The sequence below is a fragment of the Anastrepha obliqua genome, chromosome 4 (assembly GCF_027943255.1).
Source record: "Anastrepha obliqua isolate idAnaObli1 chromosome 4, idAnaObli1_1.0, whole genome shotgun sequence".
In the NCBI taxonomy this organism is placed as follows: Eukaryota; Metazoa; Arthropoda; class Insecta; order Diptera; family Tephritidae; genus Anastrepha; species Anastrepha obliqua.
In genome coordinates, this window is record NC_072895.1 from 95164943 (window position 1) to 95191471 (window position 26529).

The window sequence follows — 26529 nt, forward strand, 5'->3', positions numbered from 1 at the left end:
ACATTTTTAAGAGCGACAAAAATGCATTGTTGTAAGAAACGTAACAAATAATGAACTGAATATTGTTGACAGATGACAGACGAAAAAACAAGACATTTGGGAAGGTTTAAAAATACTCCCAGCGACATCTATGGACTAATAGCTGAAAGTCTCATTTCATAGGTATCTAGTAAGGTTTTAAAAGAACTGCCCATATGTGGATACAAATTCCTCACCATTATATTTAACGCGATGATCAGACAAGAGTATTTCCCAGTTCAGTGGAAAGTTGCTGAAATCATCCTTATTCAAAGCCCAGGGAAGACACCGAGCGCAGTCTCCATTTACAGGCCAATAAGTCTATTGCCTGTTGCCTCTAAACTCTTCGAAAAGCTGATTTTAAAAAGGTTAAATCCAATAATTGCGGAAAGAAATCTCATTTCAGCCCACCCGTGTGCAGATGATACTGATGCCATTTCCAGGAGTACCCACCATTCCCTCAATTGCATCTGATTACCTACAAGAAAACCTTAACAGTGTTAGCGACTGGATGAAAAAATGGCGCATAAAAGCTAACGAAAGCAAATCGGCGCAGATAACATTCACTCTCCGAAATGGCTCATGTCTTGCCGTATCTCTTAACAGCGTTCCAATACCTCAAACAGATAATGCCAAATATTTAGGTATTCTATTAGACCGGCGTCTTACTTGGCGATCGCATATATTTTTAAAGCGAAAGCAACTTGGATTGAAATTGCGATCACTACACTGGTTAATCGGCTACCATTCAGCACTTACACTAGGCAATAAGGTGCTTCTCTACAAATCTATTCTGAAACCAATATGGCCGTATGGAGTTCAATTATGATTGGGCTCAGCTGCAAAATCAAATCTAGAAATTATACAAAGATTTCAGTGAAAGGTGCTTCGCATGTGTGCCAATGCGCCATGGTTTGTACGAAACGAGATATTGCACTGTGACCTGAAATTTTTTTTTGTTTTTTTTTTTATATATCCCCTTTATTTATTACAGTCTGTTATATATTAACAATATGTAATTTTTGTACAATTAGGGTCTATTATGTTCTTTTACCAATGTAAGAAGAATCTGTTATTATTATTATTGTTTTTTGTGATTACACTGTAAATCTTATAGTTAGATCAGTCGGTGTGAGTCGCTTTAATCTTCGTTTGATATTTTTTCCCGGGGCTATTTTACGCATTTCTTCGTTTTGGTGGACTAACAGTCGCTGTGTATGCTTAGTGCTACATTTGGTGATTGTTTCTTGGATAGTGTCTACGTTTAAGTCACGATGTATGGCTTCATTGGAAATAAACCAACCAGCATTTGTTATATTTCGTAATATTTTGGATTGTGTTCGCTGTATGAGCTGGATATTTGTGTTTTTAGCCGTTCCCCATATTTCTATTCCGTATTTCCAGATAGGAGTAATAATTATTTTGTATATAGTCACCTTATTATACAGTGATAGTTTTGATGCTCGTCCGATTAGCCAACTTAATTGCCGGTACTTATTCTTGATTTGATTTCTTTTGTTAATGATATGCTGCTTCCATGTTAGTTTTTCGTTAATAGTTATTCCAAGAAATTTTGCTGCTGGGCAGTTTTTTATTTAGTTGTTTTTTAAGGTTAGATTATATTTTGATGTCTTTTTGTTTGTATATATAACTTGTATAGTTTTGTCTTTATTAACTTCTATACCCCATTCGTCAAACCAATTTACTGTATTGTTTATTAATTTTTGAAGTGTAAAGGTCGCCAGTTTTTCGTCATTGTTTGATGCCATTAATACAGTATCATCCGCGAACGTTGCTATCATTGCATTATCTGTTGTCGGAGTTGGCACATCTGCGGTGTATATTAGATATAAGAGAGGACCTAATACACTGCCTTGCGGTACTCCAGCTGTCATTGGTAGAATATCGGAATATTCGTCTTCATATCTTATATAAAATTTTCGATCAGTTATGTAGCTCTTCAAAAGTTCAAAGTAGCTTTGTGGAAAGATTCGTTTGAGCTTATGCAAAACTTTATCAAAGGCTTTTGCAATGTCTAGGTGTACAGTATAGTATGAGTATAGTATAGTATGAAATAAATTGAGATCTAAAAAAAAACAAAAAAAAAATAAATCTACGTTGTTTAAGATTTTTTTGAAACTCATCATTGATTGCTATAAAGAATGGTAATTTAAAAATTTATATACTTCGATGTTGTTTTGAAAAAATTTTCCAGCCAAGCGCTCCTTAATACTCGCAAGGTAGTTTTAGAAATATTTCCAGTGAAAGGATTAGAAATATTTTCCACAGATAGGATTTAAAAAAAATTTACTGCATTCAAAATGTATTGAAGTGTATATGGACCTAGAAATTTTTATGATTTCCGTCCGAGGAGAAATATATTTTTTTTGACATTCTTTCCTTTCATGTTTCTCTTGATAACTTATCGGGTTCGAATAGTTTGCTGAAGCCAAAAAAGGTAATGAGAATGAAGCATTTTTTCGGTGAGCAAGAATTATCTTCTACATTTTTTCTTCTTTACAGAAGGAGCCAAGATCAGAAGGTTTCTAGAGGCACGTAAAAGGGTGATCTTCTCCTTGGCAGATTTTTTTGAAGTGCCTTTTGGCGCACTTAAGAAGATTTTCGGAAGTCGATGCTTTTTGCTCATTGTTTTTAGAAATCAGGTTAGCAAGAATTTAGCGTTGAGTGCTGCGAACTTTTGTTTTTTTTTTTCATTGTTCACTCCCCTCGGGAGCATAGGACCTCGACAAAACTCTTCCATCGAACACGGTTCTGTGCTGTTGTTTTGTGCACCATCCCATGAGATGTCGGCATCCGCTAGTTTGTGCAGTATCGACCTTCTCCAAGTGTTTTTTGGTCGATCGCGACCTGTGCTCCCTTGCGGGTTTCAGTCCAGTGCCATTCTCGTGATGCTATCTGGTGGTTTTCTCAATGTGTGACCGACCTATCCAACGCCACTTTCTGCGTTTGATTTGCCTAAAGATGGGTTCCGCGTTCGTTAATCTCCACAATGCCTCGTTACTGTTGGTGTTTGGCCAGAATATTTTGTAGATGATGCGGAGGCATTTGTTAATCAAGGATTGTTGCCTCTGTGTGATGGTGTTAGAGACCAGCCATGTTTCGCTTCCGTACAACAATACTGTCTGTACGAATGAGCCGAAGATTCGTGCCTGGAGATTTGCGAACTCCCCCATACTGTATGCATTCGCCCGAATGCCGCTCTTGCTTTTTTAAACCTGCAGTTGACATCTTCATCTGCTAGATTGGTAAAAAACGTGTCTTATTTTTACAATACTGACTTGAAGTATCAGGGTCGGCGTGTCCTAATTATCTCTACTAATCTTTCAAGAACTATTCTCAACACTGAATTGTAACAGAATAAAGCTCAGCTGTAAAATGCTCGTGCCTATTTCAGTGACCATATCATATGGCTCATGCGCATGTAATAAAAGTACGTACTTATATGCAGCAATTAAAAATAAAGAGCCACCTACTCAGGATCGTGTGACGCTATGTGCCGGCAAATCCGGTAAACAAAAAGCTTATTATACAAATTCACTTTGAGACTGTTCTTACGTCAAGCCATACTATACAGAGTATGCATAATTAGCATTGTGTGTTAGAAAGTAGAGAATGTGCAAGCAAGCGAAAATTTGGTAGATAATTTTAGAATTTTCGGAGATAAATTAGACTAAGAATTTAGCGCTTCCTTACATACTTCACTGTAAATATTGTCTAATACATATTGGGTGCGAGGTTTAATGTGTTAAAAAAATTTCGGAGTAATTCGGAGTATTTCGGATTAATTCGAAATATTTCGTAAGCCATCAGAAATGCAGAAACATTGCCGCCAAATCTATTATGCCAATTAAAGTTTTCGGAGCAATTCGGAGTATTTCGGAAAGAACTCCGAAATGCAAAAAATGACTGATGAAGGAATAATATCAATTAACGTATCAAGCGCATGTTTTTTTACTTGATTTCACGCATTTCGGAGTAGTTCTGAATGCTCAAAATCACACTAGCAACGAAATATTAAAAACTTTAAACACATTTTAAAATACTACACAAGCAAACTAACAACGCTTGCAACTACATATGCAAATCTATTTAAGCAAAATTTTCTGCATATTTATTAATTTATTAAAAATTAAATACATACCCTTTGAAACTTTTATATTAAACCCCAGATATTATGCATGCATATACAACGTATTTCAATTTAAGTACTCAATTTGATTTCTTTCCTTTTATTATCATATTTCAATTTATCCTCAATTTCAAACCGATTAGCTCAACAAACCATCTAAACTCATTGCTCTTAAGAACTAAAGCCATCTTGTTTTATTCAAATACAAATCTTTCGTTTTACTAACGTCAACAGTAGGCGAAATTCTTCAAATGTGTTCAAAAATTAGTCTGAGAAAATCCCTAAATAATATAATATTTGCTAATTTTCTCTCCTTCGCCATTATCCCGCAAGCTTCTCCCTCTGTGAATTTCATGCAAGTCTAATTATATGCAAACATATTTGTTTGCACCTCAAAATCTTGTCCAACATCTTGCTGCTTGTTGATTAACAAATTTTGGCTCCAGTAGATTTTAAACAATCCAACAAGAATGTTGCAATGCGAAATGAGTGAGAAAAAAATGAAAATGTAACTTGTAATGAAAACAGCTTGCGGTAATCCCACAAATCCTGCACTGACACCTTTGGCTTATCTAAGTATGTACGCCACCTCCTCCCACTTCAACTTTCAACTCATTTGCATTTCAGTATATTTTAAAATCCTTTTAGGAGATTCCAACGAATTTGACTGCGGCTGGCATTTGCTTTTTCATTTTGTGTATGTTTTCTTTGCTCCTTAATTTTCGCACCTTCATTCAGTATACTTTCGTTCACTGTAGGCAAATCCTTTTTGTTTTTTGTTTTTTGCTTTTTGCTTTTTATTACATTCTCGAAATTTTACTCGACATTTCAATGTCATTTTCATTTCATTTTTATTAATAATTTTCCTTATGATAATAAAATTTTGTTATTATTATATTTTACTTGTAGCGCCTGGCAACAAGCGCCAAGTCCTCTGTGTAAAAATTATTTTTATTTTAAAGAAAACTTCACTGGCTTTTGCCCCTTAATAAGCCGGCCCACTCTCTTTACTGGCTCGTTACTGGGTTATTACGGGCTGGCTTTCTTACATATTTCCTTCACTTCGTTCTCCATTACTTCCTTCCGCATATCCTTTGCCCCACTTACTTCTCACTCTCCTTTGCCCCATACCTCCTAGTGCTTGCGAAATTTTATTAACAACACAACTTTAGCTTCTCCACTCCAGAATATTCCCATTTTAATTTCACTTGAAAATGGTTCCCAAGCGATTTACAGATTTAACTGTTAAGCAACTGTGTTATAACTGCAGTTTTTATTATTGTTGGAAAATCCATTTTGTTGTAAACTTTTCAACCTTCAACCTTTCATCAACGCTTTTTTCGTTGTTGTACTGTTTGTTAAGAAAATCATTGTGAAACGAATCAAAGTGCAACTTTTAGCTTTTCGCTCGTAGGTTGGCAACGAAAAAATTTACTTTTAAGTAGTTTTGTGGCGAAACTTCAATTAAACCAACAAATTTGGTGGCTAATATTGTGGCCCTAGTTTTGCTGTTGATTAGGTGGGATTATTGCCAAATAAGATGGCTAGCTGTGTGTGTGAGAAAAGTATCAAGAGGTTTGTTTTGAATTCAAAAATGTACGATTAGTGGAGCTGTGGGGCTTACCTTATATATAGAATACTTTCTACATACTTATTCGTATATTTTGAATAAGAATCATTAACTCCATAATTTTCCAGGACATTAAATACAAATTTCAAAGCTTCAATTTACTATGATACGTAAAAAGTATTTGTTATGAATTATCATAAAAACTTTGCTGTAATAAGTTTTTATCGCAACTTGTTTAATTTCGGAGTTTTTCCGAAAAATTGAAACAAGGGTTTACTATTGATTTATAACTTCAAATTGATTACGCTCGCAACTTTAAAGCTGTTGAACAACTACTACGTTGATTTTCGGAGTTCTCTTAGCTCTCCGAATTACTTCGAAAAATTGAAACCAGGTTTATTATAGACTAGTAACATCAAACTGACTACTTAAGTAACACTCTTTTAGTTTCGGAGTTTTTCGGAAAAATTGAAACAAGGGTTTACTATTGATTTATAACTTCAAGTTGGTCACGCTTGCAACTTTAAAGCTTTTGAACAACTACTACGATGATTTTCGGAGTTCTCTTAGCACTCCGAATTACTCCGAAAAATTGAACCCCGGTTTATTATTGATTAGTAACATCAGACTGACTACTTAAGTAACACTCTTTTAGTTTCGGAGTTTTTCCGAAAAATTGAAACAAGGGTTTACTATTGATTTATAACTTCAAGTTGGTCACGCTTGCAACTTTAAAGCTTTTGAACAACTACTACGATGATTTTCGGAGTTCTCTTAGCACTCCGAATTACTCCGAAAAATTTAAACCCGGTTTATTATTGATTAGTAACATCAAATTGACTACTTAAGAAACATTCCTTTAGTTTCGGAGTTTTTCGGAAGAATTGAAAATTGATTTTTAACTTCAAGCTGATTAAGCTTGCAAGTTTCAAGCTTTTGAACAATTACTATGATGATTTCCGGAGTTTTCTTAGCACTCCGAATTACTCCGAAAAATTGTAACTCGGTTTATTATTGATTAGTGACATAAAACTGACTTGTTAAGTAACACTTGCCACATTCGAAGTTGTTGTAGAATTCATAAAAATTTAGGAAAAAATGTATTAAAATATTTTATATATTTTATAAATTATATATATTTTATATTATTTTAAATACATTTTTTTTAGTTTTAGACCACCCTTCATCTTCCACCATCTTCCAAAGTGCATAATTTTATTACCCTAAGAATTGAAGAAAACTTGCAATAATTCGATATTTAGAATTTCATGTACTTACATACATACGTATGCATGTAAATTTACTTTTTCAACATTATTAATAATTTTATTAATTTTAATCGATTTTCGGAGTGGATATTTTACCATACTTAGGCGGCAACTCTCCAATTTTCCTTATTGGGATGCACTACATAGAAACTTACGCTCTGGCAATAATGAGCAGAGCTCCCAATCAATCTGAAAAATTGAGAAACAAGTCTTTGATACATAAAATTACATTGACTTAAATTAAAATTCTGTTTCATTAAAAAGAGTTTTTATGCCTGGATTTTCGGAGTAGATATTGTGCCATATTTAAACGAAAACATTATCCTTGTTTTGCTTTATTAACCTTTGCGCTATTTAGAAATACTCCGAATTACTCCGAAAATTTCGGTGTAGATATTTAACCGTATTCAAACGGAGGCTTCACCCTTATTTTGCTCTTTTAACCTTTGCACTATTCAGAAATACTCCGTATCACTCCGAAAAATTCGGAATAGACTCTTGAAGCATATTGCGATAATAAAGAAACCATTACATGTACAGAGTTAACAAATAACCGCTAGAATTGCTATCCGCGGCAAAGATCATGCACTCCGAATTACTCCGAAAATTGAAGAAACTAGTTTCGATGTAAATATCAGAAATAGTTTAATTCGAAGTCCCCTAACAATAGATTATGTTGAACAATAGCAATGTAGGATGACATGAGTCGTGCACTACAAAATCACTCCGAAAAATTCAGGCACTTGTTTCTTACACATAAAGCCATACTACTTTAAAATTACAACCTAACTCATTAACTTGCTTCACCGAATTCTGTTTCGGCGTAAATATTAGATGTATGAAAAAATGAGGTATTCAAAGAATTTTATGCTAATATAAAAATTGAATTGTTTTGAAATATCTTCAAATTAAATTTTTTCTTTATAGAAACTTTTAGCGCCATGCATAGAAAAAAATTGAGATTGAAAAAAAAAAATTTTGTATCAATACGAGTAAATGCAAATTTTCCACTATTATTTTGAGCCAATATTGTTTTTTTCAGTTCCCAGTTTTAATGGCCCGAAATGGTATTCGAAACACGTTTCTACAATAAGAGTGATAATGACAGAGGATATTATTATATTCTTGTAAGTATATTCTTGAAAGCGCTCATTAGAAATTTAAAAATAAAAGTATGGTACAAAAAGAAAAAAAATAAATATTACGTTAATCTGTCGCCGGCTATTTATTAGCTGCTTTTAGAGTTTTTGCTTACGAGGTTTGTACAGAAATTAGCATATCTACATAATTTGTGTGTAATGCGTGTCCCATTAAGATTGGCTATTTTAAATTGTGAGCCTTTTTTTCTGTGTCGGTGGTGCAGAGTAGTTGTTTGACGGCTTTTGTCTGTTACAGAGTTTAGTCGGGGGCAATACTTGGATGCACAACATGCAGAGATTTTGAAATACTTGTGACACTTTTGGGGGGATGTTTCGAAAATGTCTTCAACTCACGTAGTCGTAATCGTGCAATTCGGCGCATGACTTGGACCAACGTCAAGAGGCTTTCGCGCCTACAACAAAAACGTCGGAACTTTTCAAATAAGCGCTAACTGACCAATCTCATAATAGTTGATCTTAATGAGACACCCTGTGCATAATATGTTAATAAATAATTCTAGTTTATTAAATTCTAGTAAAAATTTTAGTTTTGTTTGACTTAATGGTGAACAATAAAAAACCATAAAAATCTTTTGTTCAAATTCAATAAGAAATAAGGCAAAAATGGCTCAAGAAGAGTAAAAGCCGCTGTAAGCGCAAACGGTTGAATGAACTAAGTAGAAGAGCAGATCCCAAATATTTATGAATTTTAATTAGTGGCTGCTTTGGTTCGATTTCAAGTTTAGCCAGCTAACTAGGCAATTTATCTCCGCATATCTGCAGAGTTCGTAAATGGCTTTTTTATGAGTATTTAGTTTTTACTTTTTAATCTTCCCATGCCCATTTTATATTCGTATGTATTTTTATAAATTTTGACATGAGAATATTCTGTCTTGACTATGGGCTATTTTTTTTTTTTTTTTTGATGATGGTTCACTAAATATTGGTTTCGTGCGTATTTTCGTCACAGTTTGTTTTCGTTTGAAATATTAAGCCTAAACCTGTTTGCTTTCGAAGTGCTGCTAATTTTCGATATCATATTTCGCTTTTTATTGCTTTGCCGAAAACGCTAATAAAAAATAGGCTAAATTGTGCGTGGTAGGTCTATAAAAGCCGAACCCTTAGCGCAGTGACAATCAAACGTTTTCACACTGGGAACGGAGTTAGTTACACTTATTACAAAATGGTAAATAATTTCGATACAATTTTTTATAATTAAAATAACAAAAAAAAGAACAGTGAAAATAACGCAGTGACAAAAAAAAAAACAAAACTATAGTATAAAGAGTTCAGAAATGTGTGCTGAAAAAATTTCGCTAATGAAAAAATATTAAGCTCAAAAGGGCTTTGAAAATTTATTCTACAATTTCGATTTTTTTGGATTTTTTCTGATATTGCTTGCATATTATTTAAAATTAACTGAAATGTACAGTACAAAACCCGCTTAAAGTCCAGGATTTTCGATTAGAAATTAAAATTAAATTTTTCGATTAAAAATTAAAATTACTTCGAATTTCGGTAAAAGTGTTGAAAAATTTCTATTAAACTATTTTTAATTTTTTAATTCCACATAAAAAAGGTACACGATTTTTAAGCTCCTCGCCAAATAAATATTTTTTTCGGTAAAAATTGAAATTACTCCGAATTTCGGCTGAAGTGTTAAACAATTTTTAATAAACTATTAAATTCTATATAAAACAAGTGACACAATTTTTGAGCTTCAAGCCCAATAAATACTTTTTCGGATAAAAATTAAAATTACTCCGAAATTCGATACATGAGTTAGTTTAATTGTATTCAATAAATTATTCAATTACACATAATCCAACTTTAAAAATTTTAGAGCGCACAACTATGTAATTTCAGTTTAAAACTAAATATATTTTTTTATTCAAAGTACAATTACTCCGAATTTCTGTGAGAACATTATATTAAATATTCTTTCACAAATCAGTACGTAAAATCAAGTACAAAATTTTACAGCTAACCAATTTCCGCTTAAAAAAAAGATAATCGTATTTCTAATAGAAACACAATTACTCCGAATATCTATGCAAATGCTAAAATATGTTTATAGATAACTACTAAATGGCATCTAAGAAAAAGTCAATAATTTAAATAAAAATTATAACTCCGAATTACTCCGAAAATTTTTGAAAACATTTAGATATCATTAGGTCTTGAAAGTACAACATTTTATAGCTAAGCAATTTCTAAGGAAAAGAAAATCGTATTTCTAATAGAAAAACAATTACTCCGAATTTATGTGCAAGTACTAAAATATCTTTTTAATTAATTACTAAAAGGCATCTAAGAGAAAGTCAACATTAAAAACAAATTAAAACCCCGCATAACTCCGACAAATTTTGAACACTCCGAATTACTCCGAATTATATTTCTACTCATCGCATTGAGATGCCATAAAATATTAAAAATAATTTATCGGATTTTTCTCAAAAATACCTAACCTGTTTTTCTCTCCTTCTTACAGAAATTCTTCCTTGCCGCCTTCGCCGCTGTCCTGGCTTGCGCCAGCGCTGATGTCTCCGAGCTGGGTTACAGCTACCAGGAACCTGTGTCCTTTGTTCAACCTCAACCTGCCCCCGCTCCAGTAGCTCAGCCTGATCGCACCTATGTGCCACCAGCACCTGCGCCAGCTCCAGTCTATGCACCAGCTCCTGCCCCAGCACCAGCACCAGCTCCAGTTCACTTCCATGTACCGGCTCCAGCACCAGCTCCAGTCTATGCACCAGCTCCTGCCCCAGCACCAGTTCACTTCCATGTACCAGCTCCAGCACCAGCTCCAGTCTATGCACCAGCTTCTGCACCAGCACCTGCACCAGCTCCAGTTCACTTCCATGTACCAACTCCAGCACCAGCTCCAGTTTATGTGTCAGCTCCTGCACCAGCACCAGCTCCAGTCTATGCACCAGCTCCAGCTCCAGCACCAGCTCCAGTTTATGTGCCAGCTCCTGCACCAGCTCCAGCACCGGCCCCAGTTCATGTACCTGCTCAAACCTACGTGCCAGCTCCCGCTCCCGCTCCAGCACCAGCTCCAGTTCATGTACCTGCCCAAACCTACGTGCCAGCTCCTGCTCCAGCTCCAGCACCAGCTCCAGTTGTTGCCCCCACTGAGGAAATCGAATATCACGGAGCTGATGGCTACCGTTACAAGACTGCCCGTCGTCGCGTCTACAGACGTCGTTATTAATTTGATTTCATTTGGGTTTAATCGATTCAATTGAAAACCAAGGAATACTCACCGAATAAAGAATAGTTTTTTAATAGAAAAAAGACTTTTAATTAAAATGAAGAATATGACAACACTGGAAGTCGCCTATAAATTGTTATGGTATCCTTGCAGTGATTTCCAATGCATACTTGAAAGTTCTCGATCACTGGCGCCTGCTTGTCAAACTTCTAGAGGCAATTGCCGACTGCCGATTGTTACCTCTATCCCTCATATATGGGTAGCCTTCGAAATCGTTGAGAGCAGAGTTATAGACACTTGTTTCCTTTATATGCCCATTGCCTTAGCTTAAGAGCTACTCAAATGCTGAGATGCAGAGGATCCCAATACATAGCTTGTGCTTACATTGCTCGGGTTCTTGCTTCCATCTTTGAAAAATAGCTGCATGTGGTGTGGGTAGATCCGTCTGCCACACATCCGAAGTCAGCTATTGTTTAGGAAGCTAGATATGTACGTCCAGGTTAGTAGATTCTTTATTAACGGCATCAAAACTGACTCCAAGCCAAGATTTGAGAAGACTGAAGTTAATGAAGATAAACTTGATTTATCTATTGAGAAGTATATTTGAATCCTTAAAAACATGGACTCCTTTGCGTGGGATAAATCCAGAAGCTCATAGAGATATGCGAGCTGCTTTCAGCACATCAGTCGGCCTTCGAACTGCTTTGGGTATGATTAACTTAACTAAGTTTGTGACCATAACTGAGCTAGCAGATCGCATGGGAGGATATCGTTTATGAATTGCCCTAAGAGGTTTTACTTTGGCTCAAAGGAGTTGCATCCTTCTTCGACCATCAAAAACACCCTCAGAAAGGGCGAGAAGATTTAAGTATGTAGGTGGGGACTGTATACTTTTCTGATATTCGCAAGTAAAGGATCTCTGTATCATCCTGTATGCAGGGGTACTCCTCCAGCTTTGCTCAGGCACTTTCTTGCAGTGTTCGGCTTTTTTCGAATACTTCCTTTTTGTTTTTTTCCAAAACTCAGTATAGACTGATCAGATTCCGTTAGAAAAATGGTACGCAGCTTAGGAAACTCGACACTGATGCGAAAGTTCTTGGGTTCAATCAATACTGCCGGCAGGATATATCAAAAAGATAGAAGCGATTTTCACAAAGAGTGAATTTATACTTTCGGCAACAAACTCAGCTGTGTGCGAATATTTTGAGTTCACTAATTTTGAATAGAAAAACAAAATTTATTCAAATTAAGAAATATTAAAATTGATTTTTTTTGTAGTTACAAATTTTAATTTAAATAAAAAATTAAAAAAAGGTTTCAAAAGTAGAAAGAAAAAAATTGTCAATATTAGAAATTTTAAAATAAAATAATAAAAAAAAATGTAATTAAATAAAAAATTTTAAAATTTGCAAAAAAATTAAGTTAAAAAAATTTAAAATTGAAATAACAAATTTCAATTTAACATAACAACAAATTTCAATTAAGTCAATAAAAATTAAGAAAAATTTCGAGAAATTAAAAAATGTTGTAATATTAAAAAAAAATTCTTAATGTTGAAAATATTTCACAAAATAAATTTTAAATTAATATAAAAAATTTCAATTATATAAAAAAAAGAAAAATTTGTATAAAAAAATTTGTAATGTAAAAAATAAAAATTAAAAAAATTTACTTTAAAGGTGAAAATTATATCTTAATACTGGAAATAGTTTACAAATAAAATGTTAAATGAAAATAAATAGATTTAAAATTTGAATAAAAATTTAAGTTTAAGAAGAAAGAAATAAAAAATTTCAATGATAAAAAAATTTAAATTAAAAAACAAAATAATTTTTTAATATTGGAAATAATAATAAAATATAATGTTTAAATTAAAATGCAAATTTTTAAATAAAAAATTTTAAAATTTAAATAAAAATTAAATTAAAAAAATTTTAAAATAAAAATTAAGATATGTTTCGAGAAGAAAACTTTCGAGAAATTAAAAAAAAGTTTGAATATTGGAAATATTTTACAAAATAAATTTTAAATTAATGTAAAATTGTTTAATTATATCAAAGAAAAAAAAGAAAAATTTGTATGAAAAAAATTTTGAAAAAAAAAATTTTATTTAAAGAACAAAATTACATCTTAATGGAAATATTTTGCAAAAAAAATGTTAAATGAAAATAAACAAATTTAAAATTTAAGGGGCTATTCTAGTCTAGAAATCTGAAAAAATCGAAATTTTTTTTTTTCAAAATTCAAAATTTGTTTCAAAATGTCTCCCTAAAAGGATTTTTCAAAATTCGAATTATTTTCGAAGTTACAACTATTTTAGTGACGCGACAGCTAGACTGGTTTGAGCAATAGGCAGATGCAGGCGCGGGCTACCTGAGTATGAATAATTCTCCCTTTTTCTTATAAATAATATTTCCATTATATCTCCCATTATAGTACATATAGCCACATTCTAAATAGTTTGAACGTCATTGCAACATATTATTATATAAAAATATCTTTATTTAATTTGCTTTTAGTTTGAGTTAGTTTCATGTTAACCTCAAAGCTGTTAAGACGTACGGAAAAGCGAGAAATTCTTTCTGAACTCTTAATTTAAATTTCAAGTGAATATTTTATTAATGTTTTTAATATGGATAGAAAAAGTAGTAGAAACCGCAAAAATCGTCCAGACAGATCAAGAAAACGGAGGTTTATTGGAAAACAACATACTCTGGAAGGAGATTTATCTTTTACAAGCGCATCAGCAGCAAAGTTGAAGAATTCAAGTGACGATTAAATTCTTATTGATTATAATTTTAGTTATTGTATATCAGATTTTTTTACTGTATTTTCATCTCTTGCGCTAATGATAGTATGTGCTACTTGCAATAAAGAAATGTCGTTTAGTCCGTCGGCTGCACGTGGACTAGGATTCAAAATTGGAGTATAATGTGGGTGCGAAAACATCCGGTATATTCAGCCATCCCCATTTGTAAACAAGGCATTTGAAATAAATCGCCGAATTGTAACTGCTATAAGGCTCATCGGAGTTGGGAGAGAAGGCATCGATATATTTTGCAGTATTATGGATACTGGACAGGATTTGGCTATTGGTACATAATACAGTTGTCTAGATAATTTATATTTGACTGCATCGACTGTTTATGACCTGGTTATATCTAAAGCCGTGGAAGAAGAGAAAGAAATAATTTTAGCCTCAGATTCGAACGCCGACCCTACACATTTTACAGTTTCCGGTGACGGCACGTGGCAGAAAAGATGGTTCACATCACTTTTTGGAGTTACTACGCTTATTGGTAAATTTAGTAAAAAAGTAATTGTCACGATCGTGAAGTCAAGTTTTTGTCAAGGGTACAATTATTGGAAGAATAAAAAACAAGACACTGATATCGTCTTACGGAGATTGGTACGAGGAACATCAAATTCTTGCTCAATAAATCACAAAGGAAGTGCTGGGAAAATGGAAGTAGACTCAGTGGTTGAAATGTTCGGTCGATCTGAAGAAAAGCATGGATTAAAATTCGTCAAATATATCGGTGATGGCGACTCGAACGGTATTCTTACTATTGATCCTTACAACGGTGAACCTGTTGTGATAAAAAAAGAATGTGTTGGGCATGTCCAGAAACGTATGGGATCGCGTTTACGGAAGGCAAAAAAAGAGAACAGTGGAATCGGTGGCAAGGGCGCTGGTAAGTTGACTGATAAGTTAATCAACGAGTTGTCTTTGTATTACGGATTAGTTATCCGTCGTCATCCTGATTCAGTTGAGGATATGAGGCGCGAAATATGGGCAACTTACTTTCATAAAAGTTCAACTGATGAGAATCATCAGCACATGAATTGCCCACCTGGATCAGACAGTTGGTGCAAGTGGCAGAAAGCAGCGGCTGAAGGTACGCTGAATGACTTTTCTCATAATAATCCACCTCTATCTGATAAGGTTTTAGAAGTTATAAAACCTATTTATGAAAGTTTATCAGATGATTCATTATTAGAACGTTGCTTAGGTTGCGAAACTCAAAATAACAACGAGTCGCTGAATTCGTTGATATGGACATTTGCACCGAAACATATTCATGCTGGACCTCAAACTATTCAAATTGCTAATTATTTAGCAGTTTGTATTTTTAATGAAGGCTTCTATTCAATTTTAAATATGATGAAACTAATGGTAATGAAAATTGGTGTAGAGTTTCATGGGTTTGCTGTAAGGCGTAATCGGTCTGAAATTCGAGCTTCAGATGCATCAAAAGAAGGAAGAACTGCTCGTTATGAGGAGAGAACTGCTGAAAACAGTCAATGTGAAGTAGAGGAAGGTCCAATGTATGGAGCTGGGATAGCGGATTAACAGAACGTAAGTTATATGTACTATTCTATCAGTTACGCTGCCAGAAACTTTAACGTAAAACTTTAAACGTGTTTTTCTCGAAACTACTTCTTTCGATACGGTCGGCACAATATCTCAAGTTCTAATCAACCGATTTGCTTGAAGTTTATCATGAATATATCTCTATGACGACGCACGAAAAACTGGGAATTTCAATTGTTTAATATGTGTAAACAATTCGAGAAAGCTTAAAAATTAGGGAAAAATCGACCTAAATTTTTGAGTAGCCGCCATTTTATGAAAAAATAAAGAATTTTTCTGCGTCATACGATAATGACGTTCATATTAATTAAGAATTTGTCATCTTTTTTTTCAGATGACCACAAGGGTAGAAATCGTGACGACGCAAGGACGCATAATTCCATGAAAATTTTTTATTTTTTTTTAATTTATTTTGTGTGCTTTTAATATAATATATAAATAAATAAATGATAAAAAAATGGATAGTAAAAATATCAATAGCTTTTTTTTTATTCACCGTCAAAAAATGCTCGAAGTTCGGGCCTCTAGACTAGAATACCCCTTTAAATAAAAATTTAAGTTTAAGAAAAAAAAACTAAAAAATTTTAATTAAAAAACAAAATAATTTTTTAATATTGGAAATATTATATTATATTAAAAAAAGAGTATTTAAATTAAAATAAAAATTTTTTAATTATAACTATTTTTGTTTTACCTTGAATTCTCTCAGAATTGTTTTAGTGCTTAGATAAGTGAAATAAGTTTTCAAAAAAAAAATTCTTTATAAAAAAAGTTTTTTTAATAAAATTTTTTTTCAAAATTTATTTTATTCATCTATGTACCTTTGCAATTCCGACGAAATGTAAGAAAAAACATTTTTTTAATAAACAAAATTTTTATAAATAAAATACTTTTTCTTACATTCCGTCAGAATTGCAAAAGTACTAAGATGTGTGAAATAAGTTTTGAAAAAAATTTTAATAAAAAAAAAACAATAATAAAAATTTTTTTAATAAACATTTTTTAATACTTATAAATTCTTAAAATTAACTGAAACTACTCCAAACTGCTTTCGACTGCAATTTCCATATTTCTATAGTGAAATTATTGCACAAAAATATTCAGCGATTCAAAAACTCTGGCAATCAAAAAATGCGTATGAAAAATTATAGAAAAAAACATAAATGCAAACCACATCGAAAATTTTAAACCACCGCAAATTACACAAACAACATTCGTAGGCAGATCGCTAGTTACCGCAACCAATTTTGCGAACGAGTGCGCGCCAGTGTTGGTAAACAACGAATAATATAAACACGAAATCACAAAGATAAATTCAAATAGGCGCGCAATAACTGTCAATAAACGCGAAGCTGCACTCCACTCCACTCCCACACAGCAGAAGCAGAAAGCCGCTTTGTTAATTACATTTTGGTCAAATATTGGCAGCTCAATTAAATGAATTAAAATTGGCCAAGCGGTAAGGAGCTGAGGTGGTGAAGAGTATGGCTGCTGCTGCTGTTGATGATGATAGCGGTTTGTTTTTGTTGTTGCTCACATAATATTATATAATATGAAGTTTCAACAACATGTTGTTGTTGTTGTCACATACATACATACGCGCATAGGTGGGTGCTTAGCATTTTTTTTCCAGACTGCTGCGGGTAAAATGCCTAAATGTATGCTTGAATATTTGTTCTTTTTTTTTGATAAATTTCCAATATTTTTACCCGCTTATTCAACTGAACGGAGGTGTGAAAAATTTGACAGGCAATTAAAACTACAAGCGCGTGGAACTTGAATGGAAAACCGCAACAATCAATTGTGAAGAGAAGGAAGCAGGCGGCGAGCCTCAGCCACAGCGTTAGTCAATGGTGTGGAAAACCAAACGCGTCATTGTCCATAACCGCTCACTTCAGTTGGCCAGTTTGCACTGCTAATTTGAATACACCTGCGATTTTATCAAATGGACCGGCCCATTCCTTCTGCTTCACTAACTCACCTGCACTCGCCCTTCGAATTGTCACATTTTCGCTGTCTCACGGTGCGAGCCCAAATTGTGCCCCTTAGTGGCAGGCATGAAAAATCTGTGTGATAATGAGTCTGATGGCAGCTAATTATGATTATAATCGCACATAAATATTTGAGTGGCTTATGGTGGATGTTTACACCCGCTCGCAGGGCACTTGTATTTGCATTTAAACCTTTTACTTACATAATAATCCGTAGCTCGTTTTTAGGCGCTTTCGCTTTAAGCCTTTTAGGTGTTGGAAATTAAATTAAAGTGGATAATCAGGTTTAGGTTGGTCGAATGCGAATATTGGGTATAATTGTATTGCATATTTGTATATGTGTATATGTGAGTGTTTTTTTAGCAGGCTCCGTGTAATTCATTTTAGTTATGCTAAGGTTTCCTCTCCCGAATTCTATGCCAGTTTTGGAAATCTTCGAATAAAAGAAAAAATTGTAATAATAGAAATAAATAATAAAATAAAATAATAAATAATGGAAGATAATCAAAGAGAATGAAACGATTTTTTAGTCTATAATATCTCTACATAGACATAACTTGTAAGGGTGACGAAAATTTGCAGCTCACGGTTTTAATGAAATCGGGTCGAGATGCTCTCCTATACAAAAACTTGCCGTTAGAAAAAAACCTGGCTTTGTGTTTTAAATTTACGTTGATCGATTGCAAAACGCTCTGGCGGAAGGGGACACTCAAGAGCAGAATTAAATCAGGAAATTTTCTCTCCATAAAAAATATCAAAATTAAAAAAAAATTAAATAATTTTAATTAAAAAAATATGTAAGAAAAAAATTGTTCGAATGTTCTTTTAAATTCACGAGATAAATAAATTCAAGATGCAAGTTTTTGTTTCCATAAAAAACCAATTAAAAAAAAAGTATTAAAAAAACAAGTTTTTTCAAAAAAAAAAAAAAAAATTAATATATATGAAAAAATTGTGCAAAAGTTCTTTTACATTCAAAAAATAAATAAATTCTAGATGCAATTTTTTGTTTCCATAAAAAAAGCCAATTTAAAAAAATATATATAAAAAACAGTTTTTACAAAAAAAAAAAAAATTTACAAAAAAAGTTTTTACAAAAAAAAAAAAATTTAATAAAAAAATTTTGCGCAAGTTCTTTTACATTGAGGAAATAAATAAATTGAAGATGCAATTTCTTGTTTCCATAAAACAAAACAATTAAAAAAAAAAAAATATTAAACAAAAAGTTTTTACAAAAAAAAAAATAATAATTAACAAAAAAGTTGTGCAAAAGTTCTTTTACATGCAAGAAATAAATAAATTCAATCATAAAATTTTGTCTCTCCACGAAGAAATAGGTATCCTTTTAAAGCAAAATTTCCATACTTTCATTATAAAAATATCTATATAAAAAATCTAAAATTATAAAAAACGAAATAAACAATTGTTTGTTAAAAATATTGCGAGAATTCTTGTTTATATTCATTCAAAGAAAACAAAATTTAAGTTAGAAAAAAAAGATTTTTATTTAAATGATTTAATTGATTAAATGATTTTATTTAAAAGATTTTTATTTATGAGAAAAATTAAAAGTTTTTTTTTCAAATTAAATACCTAAAATACCCAAAAAAATTGGGACCAAAAAACGCCCCAAACAGTAGGCACCAGGGAAATATAACGCCAAAAAGTAGGCACCAAAAATATATTTCCTACAAGTTTGCACCAACAAACAAGCGCCAAAAAGTAGGCAGTGTTATTTCTCACTACAAATTAGCAACCACAAGGAAAAACTCGGCAAAAATAGCCTAAAGTGTATCTAAGATATATATGTATAAAGTATAGCTCTCTCTCTCCTTTTCCTCTACGTTATATCTTTTTTCTCTCCTGCGGAACGAAAATGCCCAAAGCGTTGCATGACCTCGAAATTTCACTCCCCATTCTCGCTGGTCCATCGACGCCTAAGAAGTTTCACTTCAAAAATAATACAAATTTCATACCACATCCAGGCTCACAATTGTGCTAAATTGTACTTTTCTCTATATGTTAAAGTTCGAATAAGGACCGCAGCAACGGTCCAGTTCGAAGGGGCATCTACAGACTCTAGGCCCACCTATACCCGAATATATTTAAGGTAGCCAAAGGTGCACACATGCTTTCTTCGTATTGCCTATTCGTCTATGAAACGGATTTCTGCTTGGTTTGATAGGAATTTAATATTTTTCAGTAAAATTAGTTTTTACAATCAATTAAAAGAAGCAAAAAAAAAATATTCGCAACACTTGAAAAACTTTGCGCCTTATCGATTTCATCGGCACTCATTTGCTACAGAGAGTATTTTTCGGAAAAATTTATGAAATTGCAGTACTCGAAAAGAAATGTAGTACTCGTACGCCGCCATTGACACAGACTCAGACAAACACAGCTACATATACAAGCATACAGACACGCACACATCCGGTGGCTACTACTTTGGGTAACTAACTGAGCAACTGTGGTGAGTCCTTGCTGATGTATAGGTGTAGCTGCGTGTGTGTGTTTGTATGTCTGATTATACGCTCTTGCGCCTAAATGTATGCGACTGGCCCATACATTTATCACAGAATTTATCGACTGGAATGAGCTTTGATGATGTGGAAATTTTTTCTCGTTAAATTCAAACTTCTTTGCTCTTATAAGCATGAGCGAATGGCATGATTGTGTGAAGTTGGTGGTGTACTCATACATATGCACATGAGACATGAGAGAAGCGTGCGAGCGCTGCAAGGTGGCAAGCAGGTAAGCAGTAATTTTTGCCTCCTTATTGATGGTAGATAGTAGTAAGACGCTTGTTTTCTTATGTGTGTGTGTGTGTGTGTAAGTGCATAAGTAACCTGCAGTGTGGAACTTGTTGTCCGCTGCTATAACTCTTGTCGCTGCCACGTTGCATGCTCAAAATGTAGCGGTTTGTTAGATGCTTCCAGGAGTTATGCTTACATCGATGCCATGTGGCATGAACTCGGTGTGATTTGTGTTGCTAGCACTCAGTCGTATTGGTGCGTTTGCCTTACAGGCAGCTGCTTGATGGTTTTTTTTTTATTTACAAGCAAATGGCATTTCTGCAGCTGCGCCGCCATCCAATACACTTCGATTATTCAGTCGCTGGTGGCATGTTGCAACATTCTCAAAACGTAAACTTTCGGTTGCATATAATGAGATTATGGCTTTCAACTGAAATTAAAAATTTAAGTTTTCCTCCACTATTTGAAGAATTCAATCAGCGCAAATTTTGCCGTGGTTTGACTGCATTGAAAATAGTTTTGTTAGTCAACTGCTACGAATTTGAAAAGTGGCAAGCTTAATTTGAATTTTTTCTCAGCACCACATTGACTATTTAATATACTCTTAAGATATTTACATACCTACACGCCACATCTGGGGATTTGCATTTATTTCTCAGTGCATGAAACTAGATTTGCGATGCGCGCTTTAGGCGATTCAACAGCTGCAGAAAATTTATGCAAAAATGGCTTTGTAGCTCAAATTCAAATAGCAGGGAGGTGGATGGTTAGTCGGAGCGTTGTTGCTACTTCTCTCTCTGCTTAACTTTCTCAATCTATGGTTGGTTGGTTGGTTAGAGTGGTGATTCATCCTGAATCCAACTAGCGCTTCCGCACCATTTTGTTGCCACATCCTCGTTACCAACTTGTTATTTACGGCATGACTATACCCAGTCTGTGCGGTTCAGGAACCTTATTAGGTTGTTGACATCTAAGCCAGACAGTTGTTCGAGCTCCTCGAACAGCGGTTTGCCCAGGGTTAACATTCTGTCCTTCCATAGGGCAGGGCATTCACAGAGGAAATGGAAGATTGTTTCCTTTTTCTCCGGTTGTTTGCAACTGTGACAGTATGTGTTGTGAGGGATGCCCATTTTGGCTGCCTGTTCTCCGATAGACCAAAAGCCAGTTATGCCTGCCGTTAGTCTCCAGGCATCCCGTCGTTTCATGTTTAACAATATTGATGATTGTTTAAGGTTGTAGGTGGGCCATAACGTTCTGCTGATTTTGCATTTCGTCTGGCCCCTCCATCTACACTCCGCCATTCGGAGGTATTTTAGGGAAATTGTACTCTTGACTGCACCTAATGGTGTGAATACCGGTTCTGCAAGAGCGTTATTCATGGCAGATCCCCCTCTTGCCAGTTCATCTGCTTTTTCGTTACCTTCAATATTCCGATGTCCTGGGACCCAGATTAAGGTAACATTATGTTTTTCGCTCAAGGTGGAAAGGCTATTCCTACTTTGTTCCACCACCATTGAGGTTGTAGTCGCTGAATCCAGTGCCTGGATTGCAGCTTGGCTATCCGAGAGAATAGCGATATTGCTCTTAAAAGAGAAGTCTGTGATTAGTAGCCTACAAGCTTCCCCAATTGCCAGTACTTCCGCCTGGAAGACACTGCAGGTATTGGGGAGGCGCACAGATTTTTCAATTTTAAGTCTATGAGAATATATACCAGCTCCAACACCACAATCCATTTTAGAACCATCTGTATAGACTGTAGTGTCGAAGTTGTTTAATGAGAATCCCTTATTCCACTCTTCCTTAGATGGAAAGAGAGTGGCAAAATTCCTATTGAATGTTACCGTCGGGACGATGTAGTCAGTCCTCACCGAGGTTAACTGAGTTTGCCGCAATAGTAGACTGGCATGACCATAAGTGTTTTCTTTCCAGCGGCCCGCTTCGTTTAACCTAAATGCACTCATGGTTGCCGTCTTCTTAATATGTAGGTCTATTGAAATAACGTGTGTCAGTGCGTTCAGAGCCTCCCTAGGACATGATCTGATTGCGCCGACCGTTATTGCACAGGCTGATCTTTGTATTCTGCCGAGTAATTTGATGTTGTAATCTCTCCCTAGAGCTTTCCACCAAACTACCGAACCATACGATAAAATTGGTCGTATAACCGCCTTGTACAACCATAATGTATGCTTAGGTTGAAGACCCCATCTTCTTCCAAGCATACGTTTACAGGCATATAGAGCAATTTCAGCTTTCCTTACCCGTTCTTCGACGTTTAATTTCCAGCTAAGTTTGGAATCCAGAATTACCCCTAAGTACTTTGCACTGGGTGAAAGTGAGAGGGTTTGTCCATTAATATTTGGTAGGGTAAAGCTTGGTACCTTGTATCTGGTGGTAAAGAGCATGAGTTCTGTTTTACGCGGGTTTAAACTTAAGCCACAGCCTGTTGCCCAAGAATTAAGCTCGCCTAACGCCCTTTGAATGATCCCACTGATCGTATTAGGACACAGTCCTGACGCCATTAGCACCACATCATCAGCGTTCGCCACCGCTTTTACCCCTCCTCTATTAAGTTTTATTAGGATTTTGCTAATCACACATAACCAAAGAAGTGGAGATAGTACTCCCCCCTGTGGAGTACCCCTGTGGACTCTCTTAGTTATGTTGATGTTGCCCATATTAGCTCTAATGATCCTGGTTTCTAGCATAGAGATGATCCAATTGGTGATACAATTTTCCACCCCTAAGTCTATTAACGCCCGTTGGATAGCATTCGTGCTAACGTTATTAAATGCGCCCTCTATGTCAAGAAAAGCTGCCATCGTATACTGTTTGTTTACTAGAGACCCCTCTATTGTTCGGATTACCTCGTGAAGCGCTGTCTCCGTCGATTTGCCTTTGAGGTAAGCATGTTGTGCAGTTGATATACTAAAGCTCTCCAGCGAACTTCTAATGTGCATATCTAAAAGCCGTTCCAAAGTTTTAACAAGGAAGGACGACAAACTGATCGGCCTAAAGTCCTTCGCTGATTCATGTCCTCTTCTGCCTGCCTTTGGTATGAAGACGACCCTAACAAGTTTCCAGCTGTTTGGAATATAACCTAGATTTAGACACGCTTTGAAAATTTCCATTAGCCATGGTAGAATACTATCAAGAGTTTCCTGTAACATATTAGGAAAGATCCCATCAGGGCCTGGAGATTTGAAAGGTGAGAATGATTTGATTGCTCATGCAACCTTCTCTTTCGTAACTATTACATCGACAAGATGCTGTGGGTCATATCGGCTCCGCCGGATTCTCCCAGCATCACTGTCATGGGTGCTACATCCCGGAAAATGTGTATCTAAAAGAAGTTATAGAGACTCTTCCGCCGTAGAAATCCAAGTGCCATCCGGCCTCTTGACCCAAGAAGCCATTGAATGATCCTTGGACAGAATACGGCTAAGTCTCGCAGAATCTCTGGTAGATTCGATAGAAGAACAGAAATCTCTCCAGCTCTCTTTCTTGGCGGCCCTGATTGCCTTCTTGTATTGTCTCCGACTTTCTCTATACAACTGCCAATTACCTGTTGAGTAGCTGAGATTGAAATTTGATCTGGCTTCTTCCCTTAATTTTGAGAGCTCATTGCTCCACCAAGGAGGATAGGATTTTTTGCTATATTTAATTGGACATGACGTTTTGTAGGCCCTACTGAATGTCTTTTCCAATGTTGTGACCCTACTCTCAATGTTTTCTGCGAGAGTGATTTGATGGATCGGAATCCTTCCTATCCTATTCCCTACTACATTTTTGAACCGTTTCCAATTTGTTCTAAGTGGGTTTCGATATGGTAAGGGTGGATCTACCTCAAGATCCAGGTGGTAGAGGATCCAGCTGTGGTCCGAAAAGGACTTTTTGCTTGAGACTCTCCAATTTTCTACCCTCACTGAAGTATTTTCAGACAGTAATGTCACATCTATTACTTCCGCCCATCCTCTAAAGCTTTCCGTGCTTGGAAAGGTGAAAGTCGGGGTATTACCCCTGTTACATACTGTTAGGTTAGTATTGATGATAAATTCATATAGGGACTCACCTCGATCATTCGTTTCGGTACTCCCCCATAGGGGATGCCTCGCATTGGCGTCACATCCTAGTAGCAGGATACTGTTTTTGCAGTCAAGCACAAGCCTACGAGCCTCGTCAGGTGGTGCTGGTTGGTCGTGTGCCATGTAGATGGAGGCAATTTTGATCCTGACGCCGTCAGTAGCCTCCATTTCGATGACCGTCACATCCGATGAGCTGTAGGATGGGATTAAAAATACATTTAGATGTTTTTTGCTACAATACATGCCCTGGGGTTACCCTGGGTCCGCTTATAGTACAAGTTGTAGTTTTTGAGAGAGAATCCGCTTACCTCAGTACTCCGCACTCTGGGTTCCTGTATCAGTGCGATGTCTACGTCCTCCTCCGATAGGAGAACGGCTAGGTTGTCCGTTGCAGTCCTGGAGTGCTGCAGATTGATCTGGACAACCTTGAGACCCATACTTACTGGTCGTTTTTAGGGACGTCAAGCTGCATGCCCGTATGCTGCTCATTAGCGCCATCGTTTTGGGTGGACCCGGCTTCTTCCAGTTGCATGCCCATGAGCAACTCATTAGCGTCGTCAACCTCGTCCTGCTCATCCTCCGGATTTTCAGAACGGAATAACTTCAGATGCGCTTTCCTCACGCCAAACCGAAGTTTGTTGTCCACTTTTCCCAGTGGCTCAATACTCTCCTCCGAGATTTGGAGAAGGAAGGACACACTGTTCTTTTGCGGAGCCTCCGCTTTGATGATACTCCAGTCATCCATTGGAACAGTGCGGTTGTGTGCTTGCAGGTATGGTATTAACTGCTTAGCTTCGAACTCCATGTTCGGTATCCAGATACGAGCCCTTGGTCGTCTTGGGATCTCACTGGCTGGGATTAGTTTGAGCCTCAAACCTTCCCAGTCGCTCTGGATTTTGCTAATAGCGTTTTGAAGGAAATCAACAGAGAACTGATCGTCGCATTTGATCACCCTGTATCCACGGACCACCTCCATTGAATCATAACCTGGCACTTGACCCTCCGGGCTTGCCATGACGTGATCAACGACAATGCGAGACAGCCGTGCCTCGATTTCGGACCACCTTTCTAACGCAGGTTTACCGCGGTTCGTTAACTCGTCCACCAACGCCGTTTGCAGGTGATCCCGTGCCACCTCGTTAAACGCGCGTTTGGCTGGTTTGGGCGTCAGAGCAGTGTGAGACGTCTTGTGCTTTTTCGCAGTTTTACAGCCCTCGTCCTGCGAACGATTGCGTTTTACGGCTTCTGCCTTCTGGGTGGCCTGGAACGCCAGGTACTCATCGACCACCTTTTGGCACCTTGCCTTATCGGCCGCATCTTTGGGATGAGTTTTACCTTCGGCCTCATTTTTGCTTATTCTGCCGAGAATAGCTACAGACCGCTGGTAAAGCTTATATCTAGACGGGCCTTTTTTTGGGTATTGACGCTTTTGCCCCTTGGCATCAGCGGATGTGATCGGTTGATTTATAGTTGATGGCGTGCTGTGGCCCACAGCTTTGTCATCAACTGTCTCTTGACTAGAAGCCAAGAGCTCGTCCTCTGAGGGAGTTCCCAACTTCCTCAGCTCGATTGTGTCCGTTCGTTTGTCTGTCCGTTTTGTCATTGGGTCCGTCCGCTTGTCTGTCCGACTGTCGGTTCGTTTTGTCTTTGTGTCAGTCCGTTTGTCCGTCTGTTTGTCTGTCCGTTTGGTAGCGTTATCCGATTTTTTGTTTTTTTGTTGTTTGTTCATTTGTCTGTTTCTTACGGTGACCTGCCCTTCCAAAGAGCTGCCCATGTCGCCATGTGCGGTGACCAATGAATCTATACTCGAAGTGAATAGTAACTCAGAACTAGGTTTTTTTACAGCTAGCGAGCAGGCCTGACCAGCGACGGGCTGAGGTAGTTTGACTGTGAATATTTCGTCTCCGGACTTAGTGCTCTCGAAATACCTAAATCGTTAAAGGTATGAAACGTATTTATTTGTGATTTT

At 35.8% G+C, this 26529-nt stretch overlaps 1 protein-coding gene across 1 annotated transcript; it reads left to right on the forward strand.

The window, feature by feature from the left end:
• The first annotated feature begins 8070 nt into the window (after positions 1-8070).
• On the forward strand, positions 8071-11356 carry LOC129244291 (skin secretory protein xP2-like). The gene is made up of 3 exons (XM_054881907.1): positions 8071-8133; positions 10637-10925; positions 10974-11356. Exons 1-3 carry the CDS (start codon positions 8071-8073, stop codon positions 11354-11356), a joined length of 735 nt encoding a protein of 244 aa, XP_054737882.1.
• The last annotated feature ends 15173 nt before the right edge of the window (positions 11357-26529 follow it).

Coding starts and splice junctions, on each gene's coding strand:
- LOC129244291 (XM_054881907.1), top strand. CDS start 8,071: ATGGTATTCGAAACACGTTTCTACAATAAGAGTGATAATGACAGAGGA. Junction 8,134..10,636: donor GAGGATATTATTATATTCTT/GTAAGTATATTC, acceptor TCCTTCTTACAG/AAATTCTTCCTTGCCGCCTT. Junction 10,926..10,973: donor CCCAGCACCAGTTCACTTCC/ATGTACCAGCTC, acceptor CAGCTTCTGCAC/CAGCACCTGCACCAGCTCCA.